The sequence below is a fragment of the Phyllostomus hastatus genome, unplaced genomic scaffold, assembly GCF_019186645.2.
Source record: "Phyllostomus hastatus isolate PE091 unplaced genomic scaffold, TTU_PhHast_1.1 phas_contig_84, whole genome shotgun sequence".
In the NCBI taxonomy this organism is placed as follows: Eukaryota; Metazoa; Chordata; class Mammalia; order Chiroptera; family Phyllostomidae; genus Phyllostomus; species Phyllostomus hastatus.
This window is the reverse complement of record NW_025333969.1, coordinates 3,635,496-3,662,500: the sequence shown is the minus strand read 5'-3', so window position 1 is coordinate 3,662,500 and position 27,005 is coordinate 3,635,496. Positions and strand designations below refer to the sequence as shown.

At 35.4% G+C, this 27,005-nt stretch overlaps 1 protein-coding gene across 1 annotated transcript in view; it reads left to right on the top strand.

Annotated features, from left to right (window-relative positions):
- CNTNAP5 (contactin associated protein family member 5) overlaps positions 1-27,005 on the top strand; it is a 958,268-nt gene that overhangs the window by 190,210 nt on the left and 741,053 nt on the right. The window contains exon 2 of the mRNA XM_045850657.1: positions 14,022-14,126. Coding sequence (XP_045706613.1) covers positions 14,022-14,126 — 105 coding nt within the window. The remainder of the gene's footprint in view (positions 1-14,021; positions 14,127-27,005) is intronic.

Sequence of the window (27,005 nt, the reverse complement as noted above, 5' to 3'; positions counted from 1 at the left end):
ATAATCTGTTCAAATAAGTTTTCCACTAGTTACTCTTCCTCTTCTCCTTCTGGTACCCCTATAATTTGGATGTTGGATCATTTAAAGATATCCTGGAGGTTCCTAAACCTCTCCTCATTTTTTTTTAATTCTTATTTCTTCATTCTTTTCTGGTTGTTTGTTTTTTTCTTCCTTCTTGTTTACTCCATTGATGTGAGACCCAGCTTTCATTCCATCAGTATTGTTTCCCTGTGAATTTTTCTTCATTTCACTTATTGTAGCCTTCATTTGTTCATCTAATTTGTGACCAAAATCAACCAATTCTGTGAGCATCCTGATCACTAGTGCTTTGAACTGTGCATCTGATAGGTTAGCTATCTTGGTTGCTTAAAAAAACTGCTGAGTGGCTTTCAGTTCTGTTTGAGCCATCCCCCCCCCCCTTTGGTCTGGTTGCACCTGTTACATATGAGGGGTGGAGCCTTAGGTGTTCACCAGGGCAGGGAACCCCAGTCACCGGGTTGTGACATTGTATGTGGGGGTGGGGTCCGAGAGGGAACAATGGTGATTGCTCCATTCCCCATGGGACCTCAGTCCCTTCTGCTGCTTCCCCCAGGCAAACTGGGTCCCTCTGGTGCCAATTCCTGTGTGGGTGGGCTTGTGAATGCTATGGGACCCACCAAAGACCTCTCCTATGAGTCTGGGAGTCCCTCCCTGCACCCCAATCCCCACAGGTGTCCTCAATCCGTGCCCTGAGGCTCTATTCCCCAGCCCTGTGATCCTGGGTTGCAATCAGTGCCTTGCTATATGATCACCGCCTCGCTGGGACTGCCAGTTGCCACCCCTGGGCTGGGGTCTGCCAGCTGCTGCTTGCGCATTCAGGGTCCACCTGCTGAGGTCTTGCACACCCCGGATGCCTCAGGTGCCCAATCCCAATGCTCTCTGCTCTCTGCTCCACACTGCAACCCAGCCCTCGCCCGGCTGCGCCTCTCCTACAGGTCTGGATGAAGGCGCCTATTTTCTTGGTTGTCCAACTTCCATTCAGATCAGTTTTCTGTCAGTTGGTTGTTATTCTGTTTCTAAATTGTTGTTATCTCTATCTTGGTTGTGTGAGGGGACACTTTGTGTCTACCTGTGCCTCCATCTTGGCCGGAAGTGCAATATGGATATTTTGATGATGTTAACTCTTTCATTCCATGAGCATGGCACATGCTTCTATTTGTCTTCCTTAGTTCCTTTCTTCAGTGTTGTGTAGTTTTCTGAGTACAGGTCTTTTACCTCCCTGGTTAGGTTTATTCCTAGGTATCTTATTTTACTTGTTGCTGTATCAAATGGGATTTTTTTTTCCTGATTTCTATTTCTGATATTTCATTGTTGGTGTACAAAAATGCATTTGATTTCTTAATATTGACTTTGTATCCCACTGTTTTACAAAATTCACTTATTAGGTCAAGTCATTTTTTGGTGGAGTCTATAGGATTTTCTATGTACATTATCATGTCATCTGCAAACAATGATGGTTTTGCTTTCTCCTTTCCAATCTGGGTGCCTTTTATTTATTTTTCTTTTCTGGTTGCTGTGGATAGGACTTCTAATACTATGTTGAATAGGAGTGCTGAAAACAGACATCCTTTTCACTTGCCTGATTCTAGTGAGAAAAAGCTTTTAGTTCTTGCCCATTCAGTAAGATATTGGCTGTAGGTCTCTCATATATAGCCTTTATTATGTAAAAGATTGCTCCCTCTATTCCTCTTTGTTAAGTGTTTTTATCATAAATGGGTGCTGTGCCTTATCCAATGCTTTTTCCACATCTATTGACATCATCATGTGATTTTTGTCTTTCCTTTTGTTTATGTGATGTATTACATTTATTGATTTGTGAATATTTTACTATCCTTGCATCCCCCAGATGCACTTGATCATCCCCCAGAATCCACTTGATCATGGTTTATGATCTTTTTCATGTATTTCTAGATACAGTTTGCCAATATTTTATTGAGGATTTTAGTGCCTATGTTTATCAGTGATATTGTCCTGTATATTTTCTTTCTTTGTTATATCTTTATCTGGTTTTGGGTTAGGATAAGTCTGGCTTCATAATAGGAGTTTGGAAGTCTTCCATCTTCTTGATTTTTTTGAAATAATCTGTGGAGGATGGGGGTTAGCTCATCCTTAAATGCTTTAAAAAATTCTCATGTGAAACCATGGAGTCCAGGGCTTTTGTCCGTTGGGAGTTTTTTTTTATTATTATTACTGCTTCAATTTCATCTGATTTATTGGTCTGTTCAGGCTTTCTGCTTCTTCTTCATTTAGTTTGGGAAGATTATATGTTTCTAGAAATTTTTCAACTTCATCTAGGTTTCCAAATTTCTTGGCATTTATTTCTTCATAGTCATTTCTTTTAATCCTTTGTATTTCTGTGGTATCAGTTGTAATCTCTCCTCTTTCACTTCTAACTGTGTTTAGTTGGGTCTTATCTCCATTTTCTTAATGAGCCTGCTTAAAGGCTTGTGGATTTTGTTTATCTTTTCAAAGAACCAGCTCCTGGATTCTTTGATTCTTAGAATTGTGCTTTTAGTCTCTATGTCATTTAGTTTTGCTCTGATCTTGTTTTTTTCCTCCTTTCTACTTGCTCTGGGTTGTCTTTGTTGTTGTTCCTCCAGCTCTTATAAGTGTAGGGTTAGCTTGTTTATTTGAATTGTTTCTATCTTTTTTAGGTAGGCCTATATCGCTATGAACTTCCCTCTCAGGACTACTTTCTCTGTGTCCCTTAAGTTTTGGACTGTTGTGAGTTTATTTTCATTTGTTTCCAGAAACTTTTTGATTTCTACTTTGATCTGATTCTTGACCCATTCATTGTTTAATAGCATGCTATTCAATCTCCATGAGCTTGAGTGTTTTTTAGTTTTTTTCTTCAGGTTGGTTTCTAGTCTCAGTCCCCTGTGGTCAGAGAAAATGCTTGATATGATTTCAAGTTTCTTCAATTTGTTGAGGGGTGTTAAGTGTCCTATCATGTGGTCTATCTTTTAAAACATTCCATGTACATTTGGAAAGAATGTGCATTTTGCTTTTGGGATGAAATGCTCTCTGTCTATATATACATCAGTTAAGTTCCTTTGATCTAGGGAATTGTTCAATGCTGCAATATCTTTGTTGATATGTTATGTGGAAGATCTATCTATTTTTGACAGTGAGTATTAAAATCCCTTACTATAATTGAGTTGTTTTCAATATCTTACCTAAAGTCCTCCAAGATTTTTCTTATATATTTAGGTGGTCCTGTGTTGGGTACATTTATGTAGGCAATGTTTTTGTCTTCTTGGTTAATTCTTCCCTTGAGTATTATGAAATGACTTTCTAGTTCCCTTTTTATGGCCCTGTTTTTGAAGTCTATTGTGTTTGATATGAATATTGCTACCCTCACTTTTTTTCCTGTCCATTTCCTTGGAATATTTGTTTCCATCCCTTTACTTTCAGTCTATGTAGGTCTTTTGTTCTGAGGTGGGTCTTTTGTAGTCAGAATAAGTGTTGGTTATGTTTTCTTATCTATTTGGCTATTCTCTGTGTTTTGGTTGAGGCATATAATCCATTTACATTTAATGATATTATCGATAGGTACTTATTCATTACCATTTTAATCCCTTTGTCCCTTTCTCTGACAGTGTTTTTCTTTCCCTTCTGAAAGCAGTCCCTCTAGCATATATTGCAGTGCTGGTTTCCTTGGGGTGTATTCATTTAGCCTTTTTTTCCCCCTGTCTTGGAAGCTCCTTACTTGGCCTTCCAGTTTAATAAAGAGCCTTGCTGGATAGAGTAGTCTCAGTTGTAGGCCTTTGTTTGTCATTACTTGGAATTTTTCTTGCCATTCCCTTTGGGCTTGTAATGTTTTTTGTTGTTGTTGTTTGTTTGTTTTGTTTTGTTTTTGAGAAGTCACCTGCTAGCATCATCAGGACTCCCTTGTATATTATTTCCAGTTTCTCCCTTGCTTCCTTTAAAATTCTATCTTTTTCTTTAAATTTTGCTATTTTAATGATGATGTGTCTTGAAGTGGGCCTCTTTGGGTTCCTCTTGATTGGGACTCTCTGTATTTCCTGGATTTGTTTGACTTTTTCTATCATCAAATTACGGAAGTTTTCCATCATTACTTTTTCAAACAGGTTTTCTATCCCTTGCTCTTTTTCTTCTCCTCCTTCTGGTGTCCCTATTATACTAATATTATTATGGGTCATGTTGTCCTGCAGTTCCCTTAATACCTCTTTATTATTTCTGATCCTCTTTTTCTTTTCCTGGTCTTTCTGGGTGTTTTTTTCTACCTTGTTCTCTAGCTCAGTGATATGATCCTCTTTTTCATCTAGCCTGATTTTTATTCCTTCCACTGTGTTCTTCAATTCAGAAATTGTATTTTTCATTTCCTCTTGGCCCTTGTTGATAGTTTGTCTTTTCTTTTTTATGTTGATATAGTTTGCAATGAGTTCATTGTAGCTTCCTTGTAGTTTTTGGTAATTCTCTGTGAACTCATTGAGCTTCCTCATAACCATTGCTTTGAGCTCAATATCTGATAGTTGACTTGCCTCTATTTCATTTAGCATTCTTTCTGAGGCTTCCCCTTTTCCTTTTTTTGGGAGGGTGTTTCTTTGTCTTCCCATTTTTTTTGAGACTCTTCTTGTTAGCCTCTGCTTCTTAAATTGATCTGTTTTGACTCCCTGGGTTTATGGTATAAACTTCTGTGGTAGGAGATATATGAGATTCAGTGGTGCGGTCCTCTTGATTTCCAGAACTTGCTGCTCTTGAGCTGTTGTTTATGGGGGCTCTCTGTATGTTTTGGGGCTTTGATTGTTGTTGGGTCTTTCTTTGGTGGGTCTTTCCCTCCAACTGGTTAACTGAGTGTCACTCCACCCATCTTGTCTTATAATCTGTTCTGCAGGTGCAGATAGTTTGTGTTGAAGTTGTTTCTTCTGTATGTCCCATGTTTTGAGCCTTCTCTCTTGTTATTGTTCAGTTGGAGAGGGAAGGCAAAATGAATTGAGACAGCAGGAGTTAATACTGTGATATTTGAAGTACCAACACATAAAGAAGTGTTGGGAGATCCTTTGGGTAAGCATAGTGTGAACTGTGATATTTCACCCAACAAATCACTTTATAGAAAGCACTGAAAAAAGATGACTCTTGTTACAGGGCAGAAGGACTGTGAGTTGAATCCAGAACACCATGAGCTTGTTGGAGGTCAGATTGTGAGATATAGTGAGAGTAAAGGATAGTAAATAGGTGTAGTGTGTAAGAGAATAGAGTTAACCACAACAGTAATAAAGTTCCAATAGACCGTGAACTGTGCTAAGATCTGGAAGGTGTACTGTGTAGTATTTACAATTGTGTGGAACAATAATTATTTACAATACTGGAACAACAATCATGTGACAGAATCTATGTGATTTGAATAACAAGAATAGGAAGTATATGACATAGAGTAGTGTGTTATTGGAACACATGTGAAAGAAGGAAAATTAAAAATACACTGTGAAAGAGAGAACAAGGAACAGTCAAACAATGCAATTAAACAAATGAAGAAATGTAAATGGAAAGAAGAGAAAAAATACTAATAAAATAAAAGAAGTAAAAATAATGAAAAAAATAATACAAATAATAATTTGCAAGTTCTCTGAAATAGCAAAGTGAAATTTGTCTAAGTTTCTCAGTTGTTAGGGTGATCCCTCTTTGGGTCCCTCTGTCTCTGTTCGTTTCACAGCTTTAGGTCTTATTGTCTCACTTGGTGGTGCGTGGAGGGGGAAGGAAAGAAAAAAAAAAAGCCTCCTTCTAGCTTTAAACCAGCCAGGCAAGTTTGGCTGCCTCAGGCTGAGGGGTTGAGCTTTGCTTTTCTCAGTTCCTATGGTTTTGGGAGGATACGGGCCAGGTCTGGACTGCACTCTTCACAGTTGTCCAGTCTCCAGCCCAGTTTCTCAGCTTGCTGCTTGGCTCCCAGTGCCCTTCTGCACCAGGCCTATGCCTTCAATCTTCTAGTTGTGCTGTCCTTGATGTGCACCAATTAGGGGTAACTCACACACTGCCTTCTTGCTCTTTGCTCTCCTAGGTGCTAAGGACTCTGAAAGTCTCTTCAGGGTAGTTTGGCTCCCAAACTGAGTTAAGTCTTTCTGGGGACTTCTAACTCCCTGAACCCTGCTGGTCTCCTCTGTTGGGGTGAGCCTCTTCCTTCCTTTTAGTGAGCCATTCCCACCTTGTAGGGCAGAGGGGTGCCGCCCTTGCTGCAGTGGCCCATGTAGGCACGCACCTCTCTCATTGCTATCTTTTTAATCAGATATTTTCTTAAATTCCAATGAGCATATTAATAACACACAGAGATTTTAGTGTTTGTTTTAGGAAACTTATGCCTAGACCCATTAAAAATTAAGAGGGTTTTATGAATATATATGGACTGATTGAGGTGTACTTTAAAATCATGGTCTTGTGAGTAGCCAGGATTTTTTGAATATTTAGTACCACCCAATGCAGGATCATGATTAGCTATTGGAAGCTTAGTTCCACTGTAGTAAAATAAATAAATAAATAAATAAATAAATAAATAAATAAATAAATAACAATTTAAAAAACCTTACTGTGGAAGCCACAGCATTACAAGCGAATTGTCAACTCTTATGAGCATTGAACTGACAAAAGCACTATTTTTACAATTCTTTTCTCCTTTTCTTCATTTTAATATTCCATTTATAATTATTTAAGATGGTATATTATTTAAAGTAAAATGACTCTATTTTTTAATTTTAAAATCCTTTCTTATATATATCCCATTCATGTCCCATCCTTTCAATTATTTTTAACTTTGTGTAAAAATGAAATAAATTTAAAGCTGACTTAGCACTGTGCTTTGTAATAGTGTTGATGGATGAGTATGGGAAGGGTGGCATGAGGGTGTATATAAGAAATGTTAAATTCAGGAAACATTTTCAAACAGTTAAGTTTATTTTTTCCAAAAATTGCTTTTTTCTTATCATTCTCTCCCAAAGTAACTTAGCTTTCAATATCTGCTTTGCATATTCTAGAAATTTCAAAGCATTTTTTATTTATCGAATCATACATTTTCTACCATGACAAATTTAATGTGTTCTAGCTACTACAGTTAAGTTATGAAGGAACATTCATAATCTTAAAGGTTAAATATCTTTAGCAGTTTTGTGTGTAGATAGTCAGAGTGATGTTTTTGTGGGGCATGTCCCTAACCTCTGATTGAAGTTGATCCTAATAACAGGTCCCTTACTTTTTTTGACCATAGATTCTTGGACCTCACTTTCAGAATGACTGGTCTGCCATCCTATCAATGACGACCCTGGCCTTATGTTTAGCTTGAATGTGTTATATGCTTTTAAGTCATTCTTTGTTCATTTATCATCATGAAGCCAAATTTAAGGCTGCCATCCCTAGCAAGTTTTGGTAAAATAAACATATCAAAAGTCAGGTTTTATGAAGGCTGGTTTAATGAGAGTAGAGCTCAGTGGTAAACTGAATACAAAGTGTAATATTTGAAAAGCCTAAATTAAGATCAACTAGTGAGTGGGTAAGAGGGGAAAAAAAGTATAAATCTGATAGATTGTTCTAAACAACAAAATGACAGGACTTGTATCCTACATCTTTTATCTCAAAACAAAGATTAATTAAACATACACATAATGCCAGATACAATATACAATAATAAAAAAATGTGTTAATCAACGTGATGATTTATATTCCCCAAATAATTAGTATAGAGTATGCTTCACATATGGGAAGTTTAAGAAGTATTTATTAAATTGGATGGTCATTGATAAATTAGATTAAATAGAAAAATAAATAAATAAAACCAGTTAATTTGAATGCAGTATTTCTAGCTTGGGAATTTTTAAAAAATCACCTGGGGCAGGATAGGGGAAAAAAGAAATAATCTGTATAAAAGCAATTTCAGAGCCACTGAGTTTGGGCTAGTTGTGGCACATCATGTACAGATGTTCTTGAAAATCTAAGAAAGAAAGAACTAAACTCACAAAGATAGTCAAATAGGAGACTGGTTGTTGTCTATCTATGATGCATTTGTGCCATCATTTTGGGGATTTGAAGCAGATTTTCAGAGAAACAATGTACAAATATTTACAACAATCTTGGTTCAAAGCCCAGTTTAGACACTGACTAGAGTATGAAATGGAAAAAGCAACTTGTGGGTTCCTCATCCATACAACAGAGATGCTGATCTCCTGTTGGCCAATCGCAGTGACTGCTGACAACCTGGACAAAATGTCGCTCACTGCCTGTCATTGCACTTGCTTATCAGTTTCAGTTATGATCTTGTCCCAGCAAGCCACTTAGAAGGAAGGTCAGTTTTACCATATCACATCTTTCCTAAAATCTTAAATAGGAATGTTTGAAAGGCCTGTAAATAATCCAAGCATGTTTGTTAATTCCTAGACAGGACCAGCCTGCTTCTAGGTTCAGCTTTGTCCCTTTAACCCCACCATGTGACAGGAATCTGCCACAATTGCTGGTATTAATTTTAAAGCTTGACAGAAGTTCTGACACCTAGAATGTGCTCAGTTAAAGTCTGTTGGTTGAACAAATGAACAATACTCCTGTCAATTACAGCTGAGGACTCTGAAATACTGAAAGGTAAAATGAGAACATGCTCTTAGTGAAGGGAGAAGGAGCCATGACTCCTTGATCCCAAGCCAAATGATTTTTATGCATCATTGTTCATAAACATATGGTGCTTTTATTAAAATATATAGGTTAACTATATATTTTATAGATAATATAAATTATCTATAATTTGGGTCTATAGTTTGGGTCTACAACCCAAAGGGCATGCTAGGCTTCTTGAGTTCAGGGTTTATGTCTATGACTTTAATTCCATCTTCCCTCAGATATAGAGCACAGCCAGGTGATCAAAAGGCTGGTACTGCATTCAGCTGGAGATGATGTCAGCACAAAGAAGGTTTAATCTTCTTTTTGTGACTCACTCAGAGAACCATAATTCTTGGTTTGTTCATTAGAATGTAGTTCATCTTTTAGGATTTCATGGTAGAAAATGGGGACAGGATCAGAATTCAGGGTCATGTTAGAGTTATTTAATTTTGTTGTTTGCTAAGTGAAATTCTAAGTAAATAGAGAAAAAATAAATGAAGCTAAAAGAATGAGTTCTGAGCACCATTGTAGGCACTTCACAAATGTATGCTTTATGTCTTTTTAAAAAAGTAGGCCATTAAGTATGCAATGCTAAGAGTAATTATATCTCACATATAAATACAAGTTAGTCTTTTAAACTCCAAATACCAATATATAGATAATTTATTGTGGTAATAATTATGCTTGTGATTTAACTTCAGAACCATATTTAGCTTCATTAGTATTTTAACAATAATAAGTAAAAATATATGTTGCCAACAAAATCTTACTTAAAGTATAATCATCTTAAAGTGTCAATAATAAAGTCCTGGCTGGCATAGCTCAGTGGATTGAGTGCAGGCTGCAAAACAAAGTGTTGCAGGTTCGATTCCCAGCCAGGGTACATGCCTGGGTTGCAGGCTATAACCCCCAGCAACCGCACATTGATGTTTCTCTCTCTCTCTCTCCCTCCCTTCCCTCTCTAAAAATAAATAAATAAAATCTTTAAAAAAAGAGTCAATAATAATGTCTGAGAAGTTGTGTAAATATCATATTTACTCAGAATTCTTTTTTGTGCCTTTATTTTTTAATTAATGGGAAAGGAGACTTTTAAGATTTAACTGTAAATATATATCATAGAACAAATTATTCCCACTGATTCAATTTGAAAATATCAAATAACATGCTTGATTTAAATAAACATATATTAATATGAAAACAATGTTTTCTTTTTTCTTCTTACTTGTTTTTCTTTTATTCTTTCCTTTATTTTTAATTAAATTTATTGGTGTGACTTTGGTTAATAGGATCATGTAGGTCTCAGGTGTATGTTTCTTTGAGAGAAGCTCTATATACTGCACTGTGTGCACAGCACCTTTAGTGTGAAAGAGCTATTGGTGACACCAATTCTTGGGTAGGATTTGTGACACAGAAACAAGATCCCAAAATAAATTTGTTGAAATCATTGCTTTCAATTGCAGCAGATATTACAGACAATTCATATACTGCTTCTTGTTCTCATTTTGTGCTTTATCCCTTAAAGTTAATTTTTTCTAATCTGTTTTTATTTTGTCTTTAAAATCAATCTATGGTGCACATGGCAGAGATGCCTTTCTCTGACAGATAACAATGGAAATAAAGCTTAGTGAATTTGAATGGATTACCTGAAGTCACCAAGGCAAGAGAAAAAATCAGTTTAGGATGAGAATCTCCTAGTTCCAATGCTCCTGAGGCATTCCACTATTTCACATTGTCCCAAATAATTAACTAAAAACAAAACAAAAACAAAAATATAATTATTGTTCTTATTTATGCTAGATCAATCACCTCTGCTTTAAGAATAAGACAGATGTTCCTTGCCTGGTATGGCTTAGCAGATTGAGCGCTGGCCTGTGAACCAAAGTGTTGCCAGATCAATTCCCAGTTAGGGCACATGCTTGAGTTGTGGGCCAAATCTCCCATAAGGGACACATGAGAGAGATCTCCCGTAGGGGACACATTGATGTTTCTCTCCTACTCTTTCTCCTTTCTTCCCCTCTCTCTAAAAATAAATTTAAAAAAATAACAAATATGTAAAAATAATATGCACCTTTGGATTTAGAATAGTTATATAGATACTTTATTAAATTCCCCATGACTAGAGGTGATTTAATTAGAGAACTGGTCTGTTCTTAATTTAGGTGACATCAAGTTTGTTTATGTGATATGGAGATGACAGAGGGAACTACCTGTTGGCTGGGAACAGAGAGGCCTTTCTCACTTCTGATTTGAAACTCTCCTGCTCTTATCACTGTTAGGAGGAACAGGAGAGACAAATTTTAGACATGGGCTATAGCAGCTTCTGTTCTGACACACAGGCTCCATGAGGAAAGTCATCCAGAGGGGTTCCCTGGATCCTTTTCTTAGCACAGATTGTTTTAGTGGATTTACTCATTTCCAAGATGGAAACATTGATACCACAAACTTAGATAAGGAAAGCACATTTGAGAAGAAGATGAGCAGTAGAGAAATGGCAGCTGAGGTCCCAAGGCTGGTGAGCTTTGGAAGGTTATCTTTACCTGTGCCAGTGACTTGTTAATGAGAAGACTGCATAATGCCAAGTGAGACTGAAAAGATCTGAACATCTGGATAGCAAGGTACCCGATTCACTGGTTTGGATGTGACTTCGGTGCAACTCTTCTGAACTCTCCTATCGGTTTATTTATTTCTTTAGATCTCTATATTTCTCAATAGTCTCTGAACTTCTTGAGTTATGAGATTTAATTTTACTCATATCTATCCCCAATTCCTAACCAAGGTCAAGCATAAAATAAGTTCTTATAAAAATGTATTGGACTGAACTAAAATAAATGATTAGGTCACTTCTAGCTCTACTTAGGGGAAAGTAGGATAAGGGGTATAATACTAAGAGAAATGTCATCAGTAACACATGAAAAGCCATAAGAATCTAATAAAAATGTTTACATGGTTTTGCACATTAAGCATGCTTAAGAAATATATAAATGCTATAATAATACAATATATTACCTTCAAAATATCTTACATTTGCTTATGGAACTGAGTGTCATAAGGGTTGTGAGTTATTGAGAAGTGGTGGAAGCAGTGCGATTTGAAATCGGAAGATAACTGTTACTACATATATGGATAGGTGAGGCTCGTCACACAGCTGCACACTGACCAGGATACTCCATGGTGTCTTCTGTGTGCACCTGTGTGCCCATGTGCATAGAACATTCTTGTAGGGCTCAGTTCAATTGATTTCAGTTTTTTGCCTCATCTACTATCTTCTGACTATAAAACAGGCCTAAACAAAATACAAGATTCCCATTCTGTTTAAATTGTTTCCCAATATATAGTGTAAAAGGTTTGCATTTTCAAAGAAGTGTGTGGGAGCTGTGTATGCACCTTCTCTCACCTGCGTCATATGCCAGGAGAATAGCGATGTCTAGCTCCACTTCCCACTCTCAGAATGATTGTGTCTGCAGAGGTGCTTTGCTTTGATTTTTGTTATTTCTCTTTTCTGAGAATCTGGTTCTGTTCTGTGTTTGTCAAATACCTCAAAATATTTTTCAAATATTTGTGGTGGGGAATAAAACTCAAAATATGCTTTGCTAGTTTATTTTTAAAACACATTTAACAAACAAAAATAATTCTATGTTTCTTATTAATTTTCCTGCAATTAGGTGAAATACTGTCCTTTAAGAATTTTATGGATAAGAGATATTGAAATGAAGAACAAACTGACAATTACCAGAGGGGAGGGAGCAATGTGGGAAAAAGGGGGAAGGGTCTTCAGGAACAACTAAAAGGACACATGGACAATACAAAGGGGGGTTGAGATGGCTGGAGTAGGGCGGAGTGGTGGAGAGAAAATAGAGACAACTGTACTTAAACAACAATAAAAAAATAAAGAACAAAACAAACTAACAAAACAGAAACATACTCACAGATACAGAAAGCAGATTGATGGGGGCCAGTGGAAAAAGGGGTTGGGGAACTGGGTGAAAAGGTAAAGGGATTGATAAATACAGATTGGTAGTCACAAAATAGTTATGGAGATGTAAAGTACAGCAAAGGCCATATAGTCAATAATGTTGTAATAACTATGTATCGTGCCAGTTAGGTACTGGAAATATCAGGGGGAGCAGTTTGTAAGTATATAATTGTCTAACAACTATACTACACACCTGAAACTAATACAAAATAATTGTAAAGGTAAACTATAAATGATAAAAAATAAATAAAAATGTAAAATAAAAGAAAAAAAGAATTTTACATATAAGAAATCAGCCTCAAAATTTCATTTATTTTCTTTAAAAAAATGTTACATCAAGTCTTTATGAAAGCTATTAATACCTTGAAATTTACCTTTAAACTGAATAACACATTTCTAAGTTTTTTGACTGGAGTTTTTCTAGATTTCATGAAATCTTTTTGTAATGCCCTGCAAGATTAATTGTAAACAAGAAAAAGAAATGGAAAAGAGTATTTGTACTGTTATGTAAATCCATCCTTCCTCTCTTCTTCCCTTCCTCCCTTTTTCCCTCTCTCCCTTCCTTCCTTCCTTCCTTCCTTCCTTCTTTCCTTCCTTCCTTTCCTCCTTCCTTCCCTCACCATTCCATTCTTTTAATACAACTTTATAAAAAAGCCTATTATGTACCAGATATATTCTCAAGGTTCCACAAAGGTCATGTCACCTATAAGAGAATACAAACAAATAAATAAAATACTACAAAACTTGTACATGACAGATATGGTCTGTGAAGAGCAGCATCCTCTGCATATGATTGGATGGTTAGGGGATAACCTACTAAAGTGAATATCATATTCAATACTGTACAAGTTCAGAACTATTATCTATTACTTTGTGGAATAGAAATGAAATATTAAAACTAGAGACTCATTTTTAAAAGACTTTTGCACAGTTGAGAATGAGCTATTCTAAATTGTTCTGTCCCTCTAGATACAACTATTACAAGAGTCATTAGGGCATGAATATTAGAGAGTAGTTTAACAATGTTTTCCTCTTTAATAATCTTCCTTCTTACAGAATAAGCTCAATAGCTGTTAACTCAAGGCTTTTCTCAAGTAGCTTATTCAAGGAATAGATGGGTAATTGGGCTTTTGAATTAGACAAATATAGATAAGAATTCTGGATGCACTATTTTCTAGTCTTGTGACCTTGGACAAAATCACATCTCTGAACTTTTTAGTGTCTCCAATTGTTCAGGAAACATGTAACTTTTTTAAGGTTGTTGAGAGTAGTAGATGCAACAACACATGAACATAAACAATGCTGGCCTTGTGAGAGCATGTAATTAACAAATGAAGGTGGATAATGGCATAATTCTTATGTTTATGGACTATCTCTCACTGATAAAATTTTTTCTCTTTCTGTCCTATTGCTTCAGACAACTGTGATGACCCATTAGCATCTCTGCTTTCTCCAATGGCTTTTTCCAGTTCCTCAGACCTCACTGGTACACACAGCCCTGCTCAACTCAACCGAAGACTTGGTGAGTAGGGTGATGGAATTTCTAAAGCACTGTGTAGACTCAGCACACCATGGGTAAATGGAAGAAAGTGCACCTCTGTACACTGAGATAATGTGCAAGAGCAGAACCCAGAGGAAGAATGCAGATAGGGGCTAACAGTGAAATAAATTATCTCTCAGCACAAAATGGATATTCAAATTTTGCTGATTCTTGTTACCCCAACCCACATTATTCTTCCTTGATTATCATGAGAAGCTTTTTAGAAGTATTAAAAAAACATTTGATTTATTTTAATGTATATTACATAAACAGCTACCAAAATATATTTATAAATATATTTATAAAAAGTATAAATAAAATCTACAAAGATTTTCCCATGATAGCTTTAATTTTACAGTAAAATAAATGTTGATTTTTTAAATATAAAATACTATTGAGTAAAAGAAAGAAAATAGAGAAATATATGATCCTACCCACTAGAGATACCCATGATTAAATGTTGGGTGTATATCTTTATAGTGTATGATAGAAATAAGAGCAGATGCCCCTAACTAATCTCTTATGTAAAATTTCTTTAGAAAATATAATGCTAGATATCTATATAGATATATTTAAATCAAATTTTGGTGTTGGTTTTTATTTTTATATTTATATATATAGTTGTATAGTTACTTGTTTTAATTTTTAAAGACTAAATGTCTGATACTTGTATATCTAATAAATGTTATAAACTCTTTTTCAATTTGAGAAAAAGAATTTTGTATATAACTTTAATAGATGCACTATTCTATTAGAGTTCTAATTAATTTCTCTTAGCTGTATTTTCCTTTTGATAAACAAAACCAATCACATTAGTAACCTTTTTCAATGTTGAGCTATGCATTCTGGAATAAGTTTTAATTGGTTATTGCATTATTGGTATTCCTTTTATAATCTATAGAATGATTTAATTTGTTGACATTTTAATTTATAATTTTGAATATTACTTGGGAACTTGATTTGTAATTTCATTTTTATATTTGTTTATTGTTTCATGCCATGTTTCACAGGTTTTATTTTTATTTAATGGGGTTAGTAACTTAAGTGTTAGCAAGTGCTATTTCTTTGTTGAGGAAGGAGTTTAAGAATATTATTTTAAGGAAAAAAGAATAGCCAATTATAAACCCAGCAGGATAATATTAATAATAATTTTTACTAATGTTACCCTTTGCTGAGTACTCTGTACCAAAACTCCTTGAGGCATTTTACCTATATAAACATTTTTCAGTCTTCACAATGATAAATAAGGTAAGAATTATTAACTTTTACCTTCAAGTATGGTTCTTGAGGGTCAGAGAAGTTTTGTAACTGAAATCAGAGTTAGGTAAGGGAAATGATTGCATTAAAATCTTAGTTATGCAGCTGACAATGACCCGAAGGGAGAGGGGAGGGAATTTCAGGGGAAAAGGGGAAGGGTTTAAAGGAACAAGTATAAAGGACACATGGACAAAAACTAGTGGGGTGAAAATGGGAGGGAGGTGGGGAGGGCTGGGGGTTGGGCTGGGATGGGAGTAAAAGACAGAAAACTGTACTTTTGGACAACAATTAAAATAAAACATAAAACAATAAAATGTCTGGAGCAATAAAAAAATAAAAAGCAAATTAGACACACACACACACAAAATCTTATTTATGCGAATCAAAGGTTTTACCCATAACAACCACATCAGCAAATTGATTCACTAACACAGGTTTAAAAAAAGTAACCATTCTTAGAAACAAGCTACCAGCCAGAGTTCAAATGCTAGCTATGGCATTTATTGATGAGATTTATAAATGTCTGCCAGTTAATCTGTTCCCAATCTCAGTTCTTTACCTGCAAAGTGGACCAGTATTGCCTATCTTGCAGCATCATGTGTACACTAAGAAGAGATGGGCATATAAAAAGAGCCTTCTCACTTCAGAGTGGAGCATTGCTCTGGAGCAAGGAGGTCCACTTGTGATTTCAGGGAAAACCACAGGTAGGCAAATTGTAATGCAGTCTCCAACAGGATATCCAAAGGCAAGGTTGCTTTGTCCCACTCAACTGTGCAGTATTAGAAAATCATTACTGTCTTATAGTTCCTTGGCAGTTTCTGGAGAAGCTGTGAGTCTGATTTTAGGCCAGATCCTTCCATAATAAACAGATATTGACAGGACACAGATGTTTCTGATCCAATGTATTACAATTGTCCTGATCAGAGCAGATTCTGGGTACCCAAGTCAAGGGCTTCAGAGTGTATGTAGAGCCCTGTCCTCCTCCTCTCAACCAGAGTCTACATTAGGAAGGCCATGTGAGAGACATAGTCATAGAGGTGGAATGCAGTGGCCTAGAGTTCATCTACCATCATATCTCCCAGAGATGGCAGCCTTCCCTCCCTTGTCTAGGCCGAACATGGCTCTCAGTGGAAATTAAACACAGATACAAGCAGACTGTAGATTCCTAGTTCTCATCCAAGCATTGTACATCTGAATTACCTAGAAAGCTTTACCAGTAGCAGTGCCTGAGCCTGTCTCTCAGCTACTCTGAATTAATTGTCTGGAATGGAACCCAAGCATGGATATTAAAAAAGTAAATAAACAAGCTTTCCAGATGAGTTCAAAATGAAGCACAAGTTGCAAACCACTAGATTTAATAAATTTGTAAATAACAAATCCATATATATATATGGATATATATATATATATGTGCCAGACAATGTGCTAGAACCTTGGCCCATAGTTGATAAAAGTAGGCACAGACTCTGTTCATAAGGTATTAACACACACCAATGGCATTTTTTATAGAACTAGAACAAATAATCAAAAATTTACATGGAAACACAGAAGACCCCAAATAACCAGAGCAACCTTGAGAAAGAAGAACAGAGTTAGAGGTATCATACTACCTGATATCAAACTATATTATAAGGCTATAATAATGAAAACAGCATGGTACTGGCATAAAAACAGACACATAGATCAATGAAACAATAGAGAACCCAGAGATAAACTTATGCCTGTATGGTCAATTAATACAGGGGTGAGAAAAAGTAGTTTTACAGTTGTGAGTACACAAAACATAGTTTATTCTTGTATTATTATTTATCATTGTATTAGTTTGTATTATTTATTTATATTACAACTGTAAACCTACTTTTACCCAACCTTGTATATGACAAAGGAGGCAAGAGTATACAATGGGATAATGACAGTCTCTTCAATAAATGGTGTTAGGAAAATTGGAAAGATACATATAAAAAAAGTAGACTACCTTATTACAACATATACAAGAGTAAACTCAAAATTGATTAAAGATTTGAATGTAAGTTTTAAAACCATAAAACTATTAGAAAAGAACATATACAGTAAAACCTTGAACATTTCTTTTAGCAATATTTTTTTCTGATATATCTCCTCTGGCAAGGGAAACAAAAAAAAGAGAAATGAATAAATAGGATGATATCAAACTAAAAAAGTTTTGGCAGAGCAAAGGAAACCATCAACAAAAAGAAAATCCACTGAATAGAAGAAGATATTCACCAATGATACATTCAATAAGGGGTGATATCCAAAATTATAAAGAACTCATGTAACTCAACACACACACTCACAAAAAAATCCAATTAAATGGGCAGAGGACAGAAGACCTGAATAGGCACTTCTCCAAAGGGAACATGCAAATGTTAAATAAACATATGAAAAGATGCTCAATGTCACTAATTATCAGAGAGATGCACATTAATAACTCAGTAACATATCTCCCCATCCTTCTAGAATCATTAACTTCAATAAATGAACAGACACCAGGTGTTACTGAGGATGTGGAGAAAAGGGAATGCTTGTGCACTGTTGGAATGCAAATTGGTACAGTCACTATGGAAAACAGCGTGAAGGGTCCTAAAAAATTAGAAATGAATCTGGCTATGCCCCAGTGACTTCAATGCTGGGTACATATTCAATAAATCTTAAAACACTAAAATGAAAGTATATATATATATATATATATATATATATATATATATATATATATATATATATACCACTATGTTTATTGTAGTGTTATTTACAATAGCCAAGATACAGATGCAACCCAAGTGCTTGTGTATCAACACATAGATGGTTAAAACATGGTGGTGCATGCATATAATGAAATATTACTTAACCATAAAAATAATGAAATCTTATCATTTATAACAGCATGGATCACCCCAGGGGGTATTATGTTAAGTAATAAGTCAGGGAATAAAATACAAGTATAATATGATTTAACTTACATGTGGAATCTGAAGGACAAAATTAACAAACGTAATAGAAACAGACTCATAGATAAAGAGAATAAATGGAGGGTTATCAGAGGGGAGGGGATTGCTGGGCTGAGTGAAAGAGGTGAAGGAATTAGGAAGTACAGATTAGCAGTTGCAAAATGGTCACAGGGATCTAAGGTAAAGCATAAGGAATATAGTTGATGAAATGGTAATAACAATGTATAGTGTCAGGAGTGTATCTGAAAGTGTATTATCACTGACCACTATGTTGTACACCTAAAGCTAATACAAAATAATAATGATGTAAACTGTAATTAAAAAAAATAACAAACATTTACATGCAGAATGCAAATTAACATATGATTAATTAACAGCTAATTTGGTAGTAATATATTGATATTAGTATTTTTCACATATATACAATATAAATCATTTTCATGTGTGTAGATACAAATACACATGGTAGTATATTTAGATTAAGTCATGTATATATAGATGTGATTGGATATATCCAGATTCAGAGATATATACAGAGAAGAGGATATATGCAGAGTTGAAAATACATATACATCCATTTCAAATAGAATATATATACACATAAATATAATATATGCATATATGAATGCATATAATATATTTCTGTACCTATTCACATAATGTATACATAGGGTATATGAATACAAACTATATAGTGCATATGTGCATATATAGTATATAGTATAACAAATGTATTTTGTAAATATTATTAAAAACAAATTTGTTCTATGAGTTTTATAAGTATAAAATTTAGATATTTCAAAAACAATTTTTATTTATATGGAAAATAACACTATAATGATTCATTTTTCTTTTAAAAACATAAATGCTCTATCTCCACTAAAATAACCTAGAAATAATTATAGTCCTGTACAATGAACTCTTCTTTTCTACATGTCTTTCTTTAAAACTTCCTTTTTGAGTTTTTATTATATATTTTGGATAACATTAGATAACAAAATCATATAGGTTTTTATTTTTTTTGAAATTTTAATGGTGTTCAAGTACAGTTCTTTTAATTTACCCCCCACTACTCCCCTACACCCACTTCCCTGCTTCCCACCCTCAATCCTACACCCCTTTGGCTTTCCCCATGTGTCCTTTAAAGATGTTCCTTGACAACTCTTCCCCTATTTCCCCCATTATCCCTCTCACTCCTCCAGTCCAGTTACTGTCAATTTGTTCTTTATTTCAATGTCTCTGGTTATATTTTTCTTGCTTATTTATTTTGTTGATTAGGTTCTGCTTACAGGTGAGATCATATGGTATTTGTCTTTCACTGCCTGGCTTATTTCACTTAGCATAATGCTCTCGAGATTCATCCATGCTGTCACAAACAGTAGGATCTCCTTCTTAATTTCTGCTGCATAGTATTCTATTAGCCTGGCAATATCACTGCTGGGATTATACCCTAAGAATCCTGAAACAGAAAATTTAAAGAACCTATGCACCCCAATGTTCATAGCAGCACAATTTACAATATCCAAGTGTTGGAAGCAACCTAAGTGTCCATCAGTGAATGAGTGGATCAAAAAATTATGGTACATTTACAGAAAAGATCATATAGGTTTCAAATGTACATTTCTATGATACATGATCTGTACATTGCATTCTGGGACCACCACCAAAGTCAAACCATCTACTTTCACCACATATTTAGGCCCCATATTCCCCACATACCTTTTCCTTCCTTCCCTATGGTAACCACCATACAGTTGTCTGTATCTATGAGTTTCAGTTTGATATCCCACATACAAAGCGGGGGCCCAAAAAATGGGATTATCTTCTAGCTGGTGGAACCCCTGTAGTACAGGCTTCCTCACTAGATGAGTGTTTCTAGTACCCATTTGTATCAGTATATCAGCTGGCATTATTATAGGAGGCTGCATTTAGCTTCGGTGAATTTTTTTTAAGACTTTCAGTGTGTATGCGCATTTCATGGTGGGTAATGGTGTATGACTTTCAGTGTGTATGCCCATTTCATGGTGGGTTAAAAGCACACCTGCCCACACAATGCTGAGTATTCAGCAGTTTTTGACCCAAAACAGCATGACCCTCATGCCCCATTCTCACCATTTATAAAATCTCACCCTGAGAAACTTTTTTTTTGTATGTGTCCCCTTATGAAGAAAGTCTTAAAAGGGAAAAACATTTTGCAGATATGGAAGAGGTGAAAAAAAAGCAGCAGAAACACTAAAAGGAATCAAAATTGATATGTTGAAAAATTCTTTTGAGCAGTGGAAACAATATCTTGATAGGTGTATTGCATCAAATGGAGAGTACTTTGAAGGTTACTTATGTTTAAACATGTAAGGATAAACACATAATTTTTAAAGATCTTTATTTATTTACTTTTAGAGAGGGAAGGGAGGGAGAAAGAGAGAGAGAGAGAGAGAGAGGGGGAGAGAGAGAGAGAGAAACATCAATGTGTGGTTTCTGGGGGCCATGGCCTGCAACCCAGGCATGTACCCTGAGTGGGAATCAAACTTCTGATGCTTTGGTTCACAGCCGGAGCTCAATCCACTGAGCTATGCCAGCCAGGGCATGATAAACACATACTTTTTTTATAAATAAATTCCAGGTGTTGGGGGTACCCCTCATGTAAGTGAAATCATATGGTTTTTAGTTATTTCTGGCTAACTTTTTCCTCTTAGCATAATATTCTTAGCACAATATTCTGGTGTCTATTAGTAGTTTCTCAAATGGCAGTACTTCATCTTTCCTTATGACTGAGTAGTATCCCATTATTTATGTGTACCAGATCTCCTTTATACAATCTTCTATTGAAAAACACTTTTGTTGTCTCCATTTCTTGGCCACCATGAATAATGGTGCAATGAACAAAGGAGTATATATATATATCTTTGAGAACTAATGCTTTTGGGTTTCTCAGGTAGATACCCAGGAGAAAGAATACTGGGTCATATAGTAATTCTATTTTTAATTTTTTGAGGTTCAGCATATTGACTTCCATAATGGCTATACCAGTTTACATTCCCACCAGAAGTGAATGAAGGTTCCCTTTTCACACAACCTTTTCAATTGTTGTTATTCCTTGTTTTGTTAATAATAGCAATTCTAACAGCTTGGTGGTGGAATTTCATTATAGTTTTGATTTTTATTTCTCTAACAGCTGGTGAAGTTGAACATATTTTTATATATGCATTGGCCATTTGTATGTTTTATTGAGAGAGGTGTCTGTTCAGGCCCTTTGCTCATTTTTTAAATGGGAATGATTATTTGGTATTGAGTTGTATGAATTCTTCATATATTTTGAATATTAACCCCTTGTCAAAGCTATCATTTACAAATAATATCTCCCATTTGTATGGATGCTTTTTCTTTGGACACTTTCTTTTGCTGTGCAAATGACTTTTAATTTAATTTGGTCCTGTTGCTTTTTTTGCCTTTCCTTCCCTTGATTTTTTGGGGTAAAATTTATAAAATGTTTTCTGTAAACATGGTCCATAAGATTAATATGTTTTCTTCTATGTAATTAATTATTTCAGATCTTAAATTTAAGTCTTTCATCAATTTCAAATTAACTTTTGTACATGGGGACAAACTGTAGTCTAGTTTCATTCTTTTGCATTTCTTACCACCACTTACAGAAGAGACTTTTTTCTTTTTCTTTTTTGTATGTAAAACTTCTGCATTCCTTTTTTTAAATTTTAATCATTGTTTAAGTACAGTTTTCTCCATTTTACTCCCATTCCATTCATTCCTCCCCACTTCCCTCCCACTACCACGCTCCCCCTAGTTTTTGTCCATGTGTCCTTTAAATTTGTTCCCGTAAACCCTTCCCATTCTCTCCTGAAATTCCCTCTTCTCTTCCCTCTGGTCACTGTCATCCTGTCCTCTATTTCAGTGTCTTTGACTATATTTTGCTTGTTCCTTTGTTTTGTTGTTTAGGTTCCTGTTAAAAGTGAGATCATATGGGATTTGTCTTTCACTGCCTGGCTTATTTTGCTTAGCATAATGCTTTCCAGATCCATCCATGCTGTTGCAAAGGGTAGGAGCTCCTTCTTTCTTTCCGCTGCATAGAATTCCATTGTGTAAATGTACCATAGTTTTTTGATCCATTCATTTACTGATGGGCATCTAGGTTGCTTCCAGCACTTAGCTATTGTAAATTGTGCTGCTATGAATATTTGGGGTGCAATGGTTCGTTTGGATTGGTGTTTCAGGGTTCTTAGGATATAGTCCCAGCAGTGGAATTGCTGGGTCAAAAGACAGATCCATTTTTAGTTTTCTGAGGAAGTTCCATACTGTTTTACGCAGTGGTTGTATCAGTCTGCAGTCCCTTCAACAGTGCACTAGGGTCCCCTTTTCTTCACAACCTCTCCAACACTGGTGGCTTGTTGCTTTGTTTATGATGGTCATTCCAACTGGTGTGAAGTGGTATCTCATTGTGGTTTTAATTTGCATCTCTCTAATTGCTAGTGATATTGAACATCATTTCATGTGTCTTTGGATCTTCTGTATGTCCTCCTTGGAGAAGTGTCTGTTCAAGTCCTTTGCCCATTTCTTAATTGGGTTGCTTGTCTTCTTAGAGTGGAGTCATATAAATTCTTTGCATATTTTGGAAATTAAACCCTTGTCTGAGGTATCATTAGCAAACATGTTTTCCCATACATTTGGTTCTCTTTTTAGTTTGATACTGTTTTCTTTAGCTGTGCAGAAGCTTTTTATTAGGATGAGATCCCATTTGTTTATTCTTCCATTTATGTCCCTTGATCTAGGGAACATATCAGTGAAAATGTTGCTGTGTGAAATATCTGAGATTTCCTGTCTCTAGAAATTTAATGGTGTCATGAATTATATTTAAGTCTTTTATCCACTTTGAATTTATTTTTGTGTAAGATGTAAGTTGGTGCTCAAGTTTAATTTTTTTGCACATAGCTGTCCAGTTCTCCCAACACCATTTATTGAAGAGGATATTTTTACTCCATTTTATGTTGCTGCCCACTTTGTGAAATATTAATTGACCACAGAGACTTGGGTTTATTTCTGGGCTCTCTGTTCTGTTCCATTGGTCCACATGCCTGTTTTTATGCCAGTACCAGGCTGTTTTAATTATAGTGGCCTTGTAGTATAGTTTAGTATCAGGTATTGTGATCCCTCCTACTTCACTCTTTTTCCTCAAAATTGCAGCAGCTATTCAAGGTCATTTATTACTCCATATAGATTTTTGAAGTGTTTGTTCTATGTTTGTAAAATAAGCCATTGGTACTTGAATAGGCATTGTATTGAATGTGTAAATTGCTTTTGGTAGTATGGACATTTTGATGATGTTAATTCTTCCAATCCATGAACACTGTATATGTTTCCATTTGTTTATGTCTTCCTTGATTTCCTTCCTCAGTGTTATGTAGTTGTGTGAATACAGGTCTTTTACCTCTTTGGTTAGGTTTATTCCTAGATATTTTATTTTTCTTTTTGCTATTTCAAGTGGGATTTGTTTCTTGATTTCTGCTTCTTCTGTTTCATTGTTGGTGTACAGAAATGCCTTTGATTTCTGGATATTGACTTTGTATCCGGCTGTTTTGCCAAATTCATTTATTAGGTCAAGCAGTTCTTTGGTGGAGTCTATAGGATTTTCCATGTACACTATCATGTCATCTGCCAACAGTGACAGTTATATTTCCTCCTTTCAGATTTGGATGCCTTCTATTTCTTTTTCTTATCTGATCGCTGTGGCTAAAACTTCTAGTACTATATTGAATAGAAGTGGTGAAAGTGGACAGCCTTGTCCTGTTCCTGAACTTAGTGGAAAAGATTTAAATTTTTTCCCATTGAGTATGATATTGGCTGTAGGTCTCTCATATATGGCCTTTATTATGTTGAGGATTGCTCCCTGTATTCCCACTTTGCTGAGTGTTTTTTTATCATAAATGGGTGCTGTACCTTATCAAATGCTTTTTCTACATCTATTGATATGATCATGTGATTTTTGACTTTGCTTTTTTTTTATGTGCTGTATTACATTTACTGATTTGCAAATATCGAACCATCCTTGCATCCCTGGGATGAATCCCAGTTGGTCATTGTGTATGATCTTTTTAATGTATTGTTGGATGCGGTTTGCCAGTAGTTTGTTGAGGATTTAGCATCAATGTTCATCAGCGATATTGGACTGAAATTTTCTCTCTTTATTGTGTCTTTATCTTGTTTTGGAATTAGGATGATTTTGGCCTCATAAAAAGAGTTTGGGAGTCTTCTATTTTTCTGGATTTTGTTTGAATAGTCTGTGAAGGGTAGGGGTTAGCTCTTCCTTAAATGCTTTGTAGAATTCTCCTGTGAAACCATCTGGTCCAGGGCTTTTGTGTGTTGAGAGTTTCTTGATTACTTCTTCAATTTCTTTTGCTGTTATTGGTCTATTCATGTTTTCTGCTTCTTCTTCATTGAGTTTTGGAGGATTATATTTTTATAGAAATTTGTCCATTTCTCCTAGGTTTTCAAATTTCTTGGCATACAGTTCTTCATAGTAATTTCTTACAATGCTTTGTATTTCTGTGGTATCTGTTGTAATCCCTCCTCATTCATTTCTGATTGTGTTTATTTGGGTTTTCTCTCTTTTGTTCTTGATGAGTCTGCTTAAAGGCTTGTTGATTTTGTTTATCTTTTCATAGAACCATCTCCTGGATTCATTGATCCTTAAAGTTCCGTGTACATTCAAAAACACTTTGTATTTAGCTTCTTTGGGATGGAGGGCTCTGTGTACATCAGTTAAATCCATTTTATCTAGGATATTGTTCAATGCTTCAATATATTTGTTGATATTTTGTTTGGAAGATCTGACCATTTTTGACAGTGGGGTGTTAAAATCCCCCACTATAATTGTGTTGCTGTCCATATCTTTCTTGAAGTCCTCTAAGATTTTCTTTATGTATTTGAGTGCTCCTATGTTGGGTGCATATATATTTACAATATTTATGTCTTCTTGGTGGATTCTTCCCTTGAGTATTATAAAGTGACCTTCTGGGTCTCTCTTTATGGACTTTTTTTTTGAAGTCTATTTTGTGTGTTATGAGTATTGCTACCCAGGCTTTTTTTTTTCCTGTCTGTTTGCTTGGAAAATATGTTTCAGCCCTTCACTTTCAGCCAGTGTAGGTCTTTTATCCTTAGATGGGTCTCTTGTAAGCAGCATATGTCTGGGTCATGTTTTCTTATACATTCAACTATTCTATGTCTTTTGATTGGAGCATTTAATCCATTTATGTTTGAGGTTATTATTGATAGGTATTGATTCACTGCCATTTAAGTATGTGTGTTTCTCTCTATGTGTCTTTTCCTTTTTTTCCTTAAAGCAGTCCCTTTAGCATCTCTTGCAGAGTTGGAATGGTGGAAGAACATTCTCTCTGCCTTCTTTTGTCTGGGAAGCTTCTTAGTTGGCCTTCTATTTTGATTGAGAGCCTTGCTGGGTAAAGTAGCCATGGTGGCAGACCTCTGGTTCTCATTACTTGGAATATTTCTTTCCATTCTCTTCTGGCTTAATCTGTTTCCATTGAGAAGTCAGCTGTTATCCTTATTGGGGCTCCCTTGTATGTCACTTCCTGTTTTTCCCTTGCTGCCTTTAAGATTCTCTCTTTGTCTTGAAATTTTGCCATTTTAATTATGATGTGTCTTGAGGTGGGCCTCTTTGCATTTCTCTTGATTGGGATTCTCTGTGTTTCCTGGATTTGTGTGACTTTTTCTCTCATCAAATTAGGGGAGTTTTCCATCATTACTGTTTCAAATAGGTGTTCTATCCCTTGCTCTTCTTCTTCTCCTTCTGGTATCCCTATTATATGGATAATATTATGTTTAATATGATCTTGAATTTCTCTTAATCCTTCTCATTCTTTCTGAGCCTCTTTTCCTTTTCTTGCTTTTTCTAGGTGTTTTTTTCTACTTTGTCCTCCAATTTGCTTACCTGATCCTCTACTTCATAGATCCTGCTTTTCATTCCTTCTACTGTGTTCTTCAGTTCAGAAATTGTATTCTTCATTTCCTTTTGACCCTTGTTGATAGTTTGTATTTCCTTTCTCATGTTGATATAGTTTGCAGTGAGAGAGTTGTAGCTTTCCTGTAATTTCTGGTAGCTCTTGTGAGTTCATTGAGCTTCCTGATAATCATTGTTTTCAATTCAATATCTGATAGTTGAGTTGCCTCTACTTCATTTAACATTCTTTCTGAGGCTTCCTCCTTTTCCTTTATTGGGGATTGTTTCTTTTTATTCTCATTGTTCTTGAGGCTCTTCTTGTTAGCCTCTGTTTCTTAAATTGCTCTGTTCTGGTTCCCTGTAATTATGGTGTGAGCTTTTTTGGTGGAATACCTGTAAGATTCACTGGTGCAGTCTCCTTCATGTATCCTGGTGTTCTCAGCTCCCCCCTACTCTTTTTTGTGATCAGTTTTAGGAGTAAGGCAAAATGGTTTAAGACAGGAAGACAGTATCCTATGATATTTATAGTAGCCACCAGTAGAGAAGAGATAAGAGATCTTTTGGCTACATATAGTGTTAACCGTGATCTTCCACCCCACTAGCCATGTTTTAGAAAGGATAGAAAGAAGATAGGACTCTTATTGGGAGGGAAGGATTGTTAGTTGGATCTAGAAA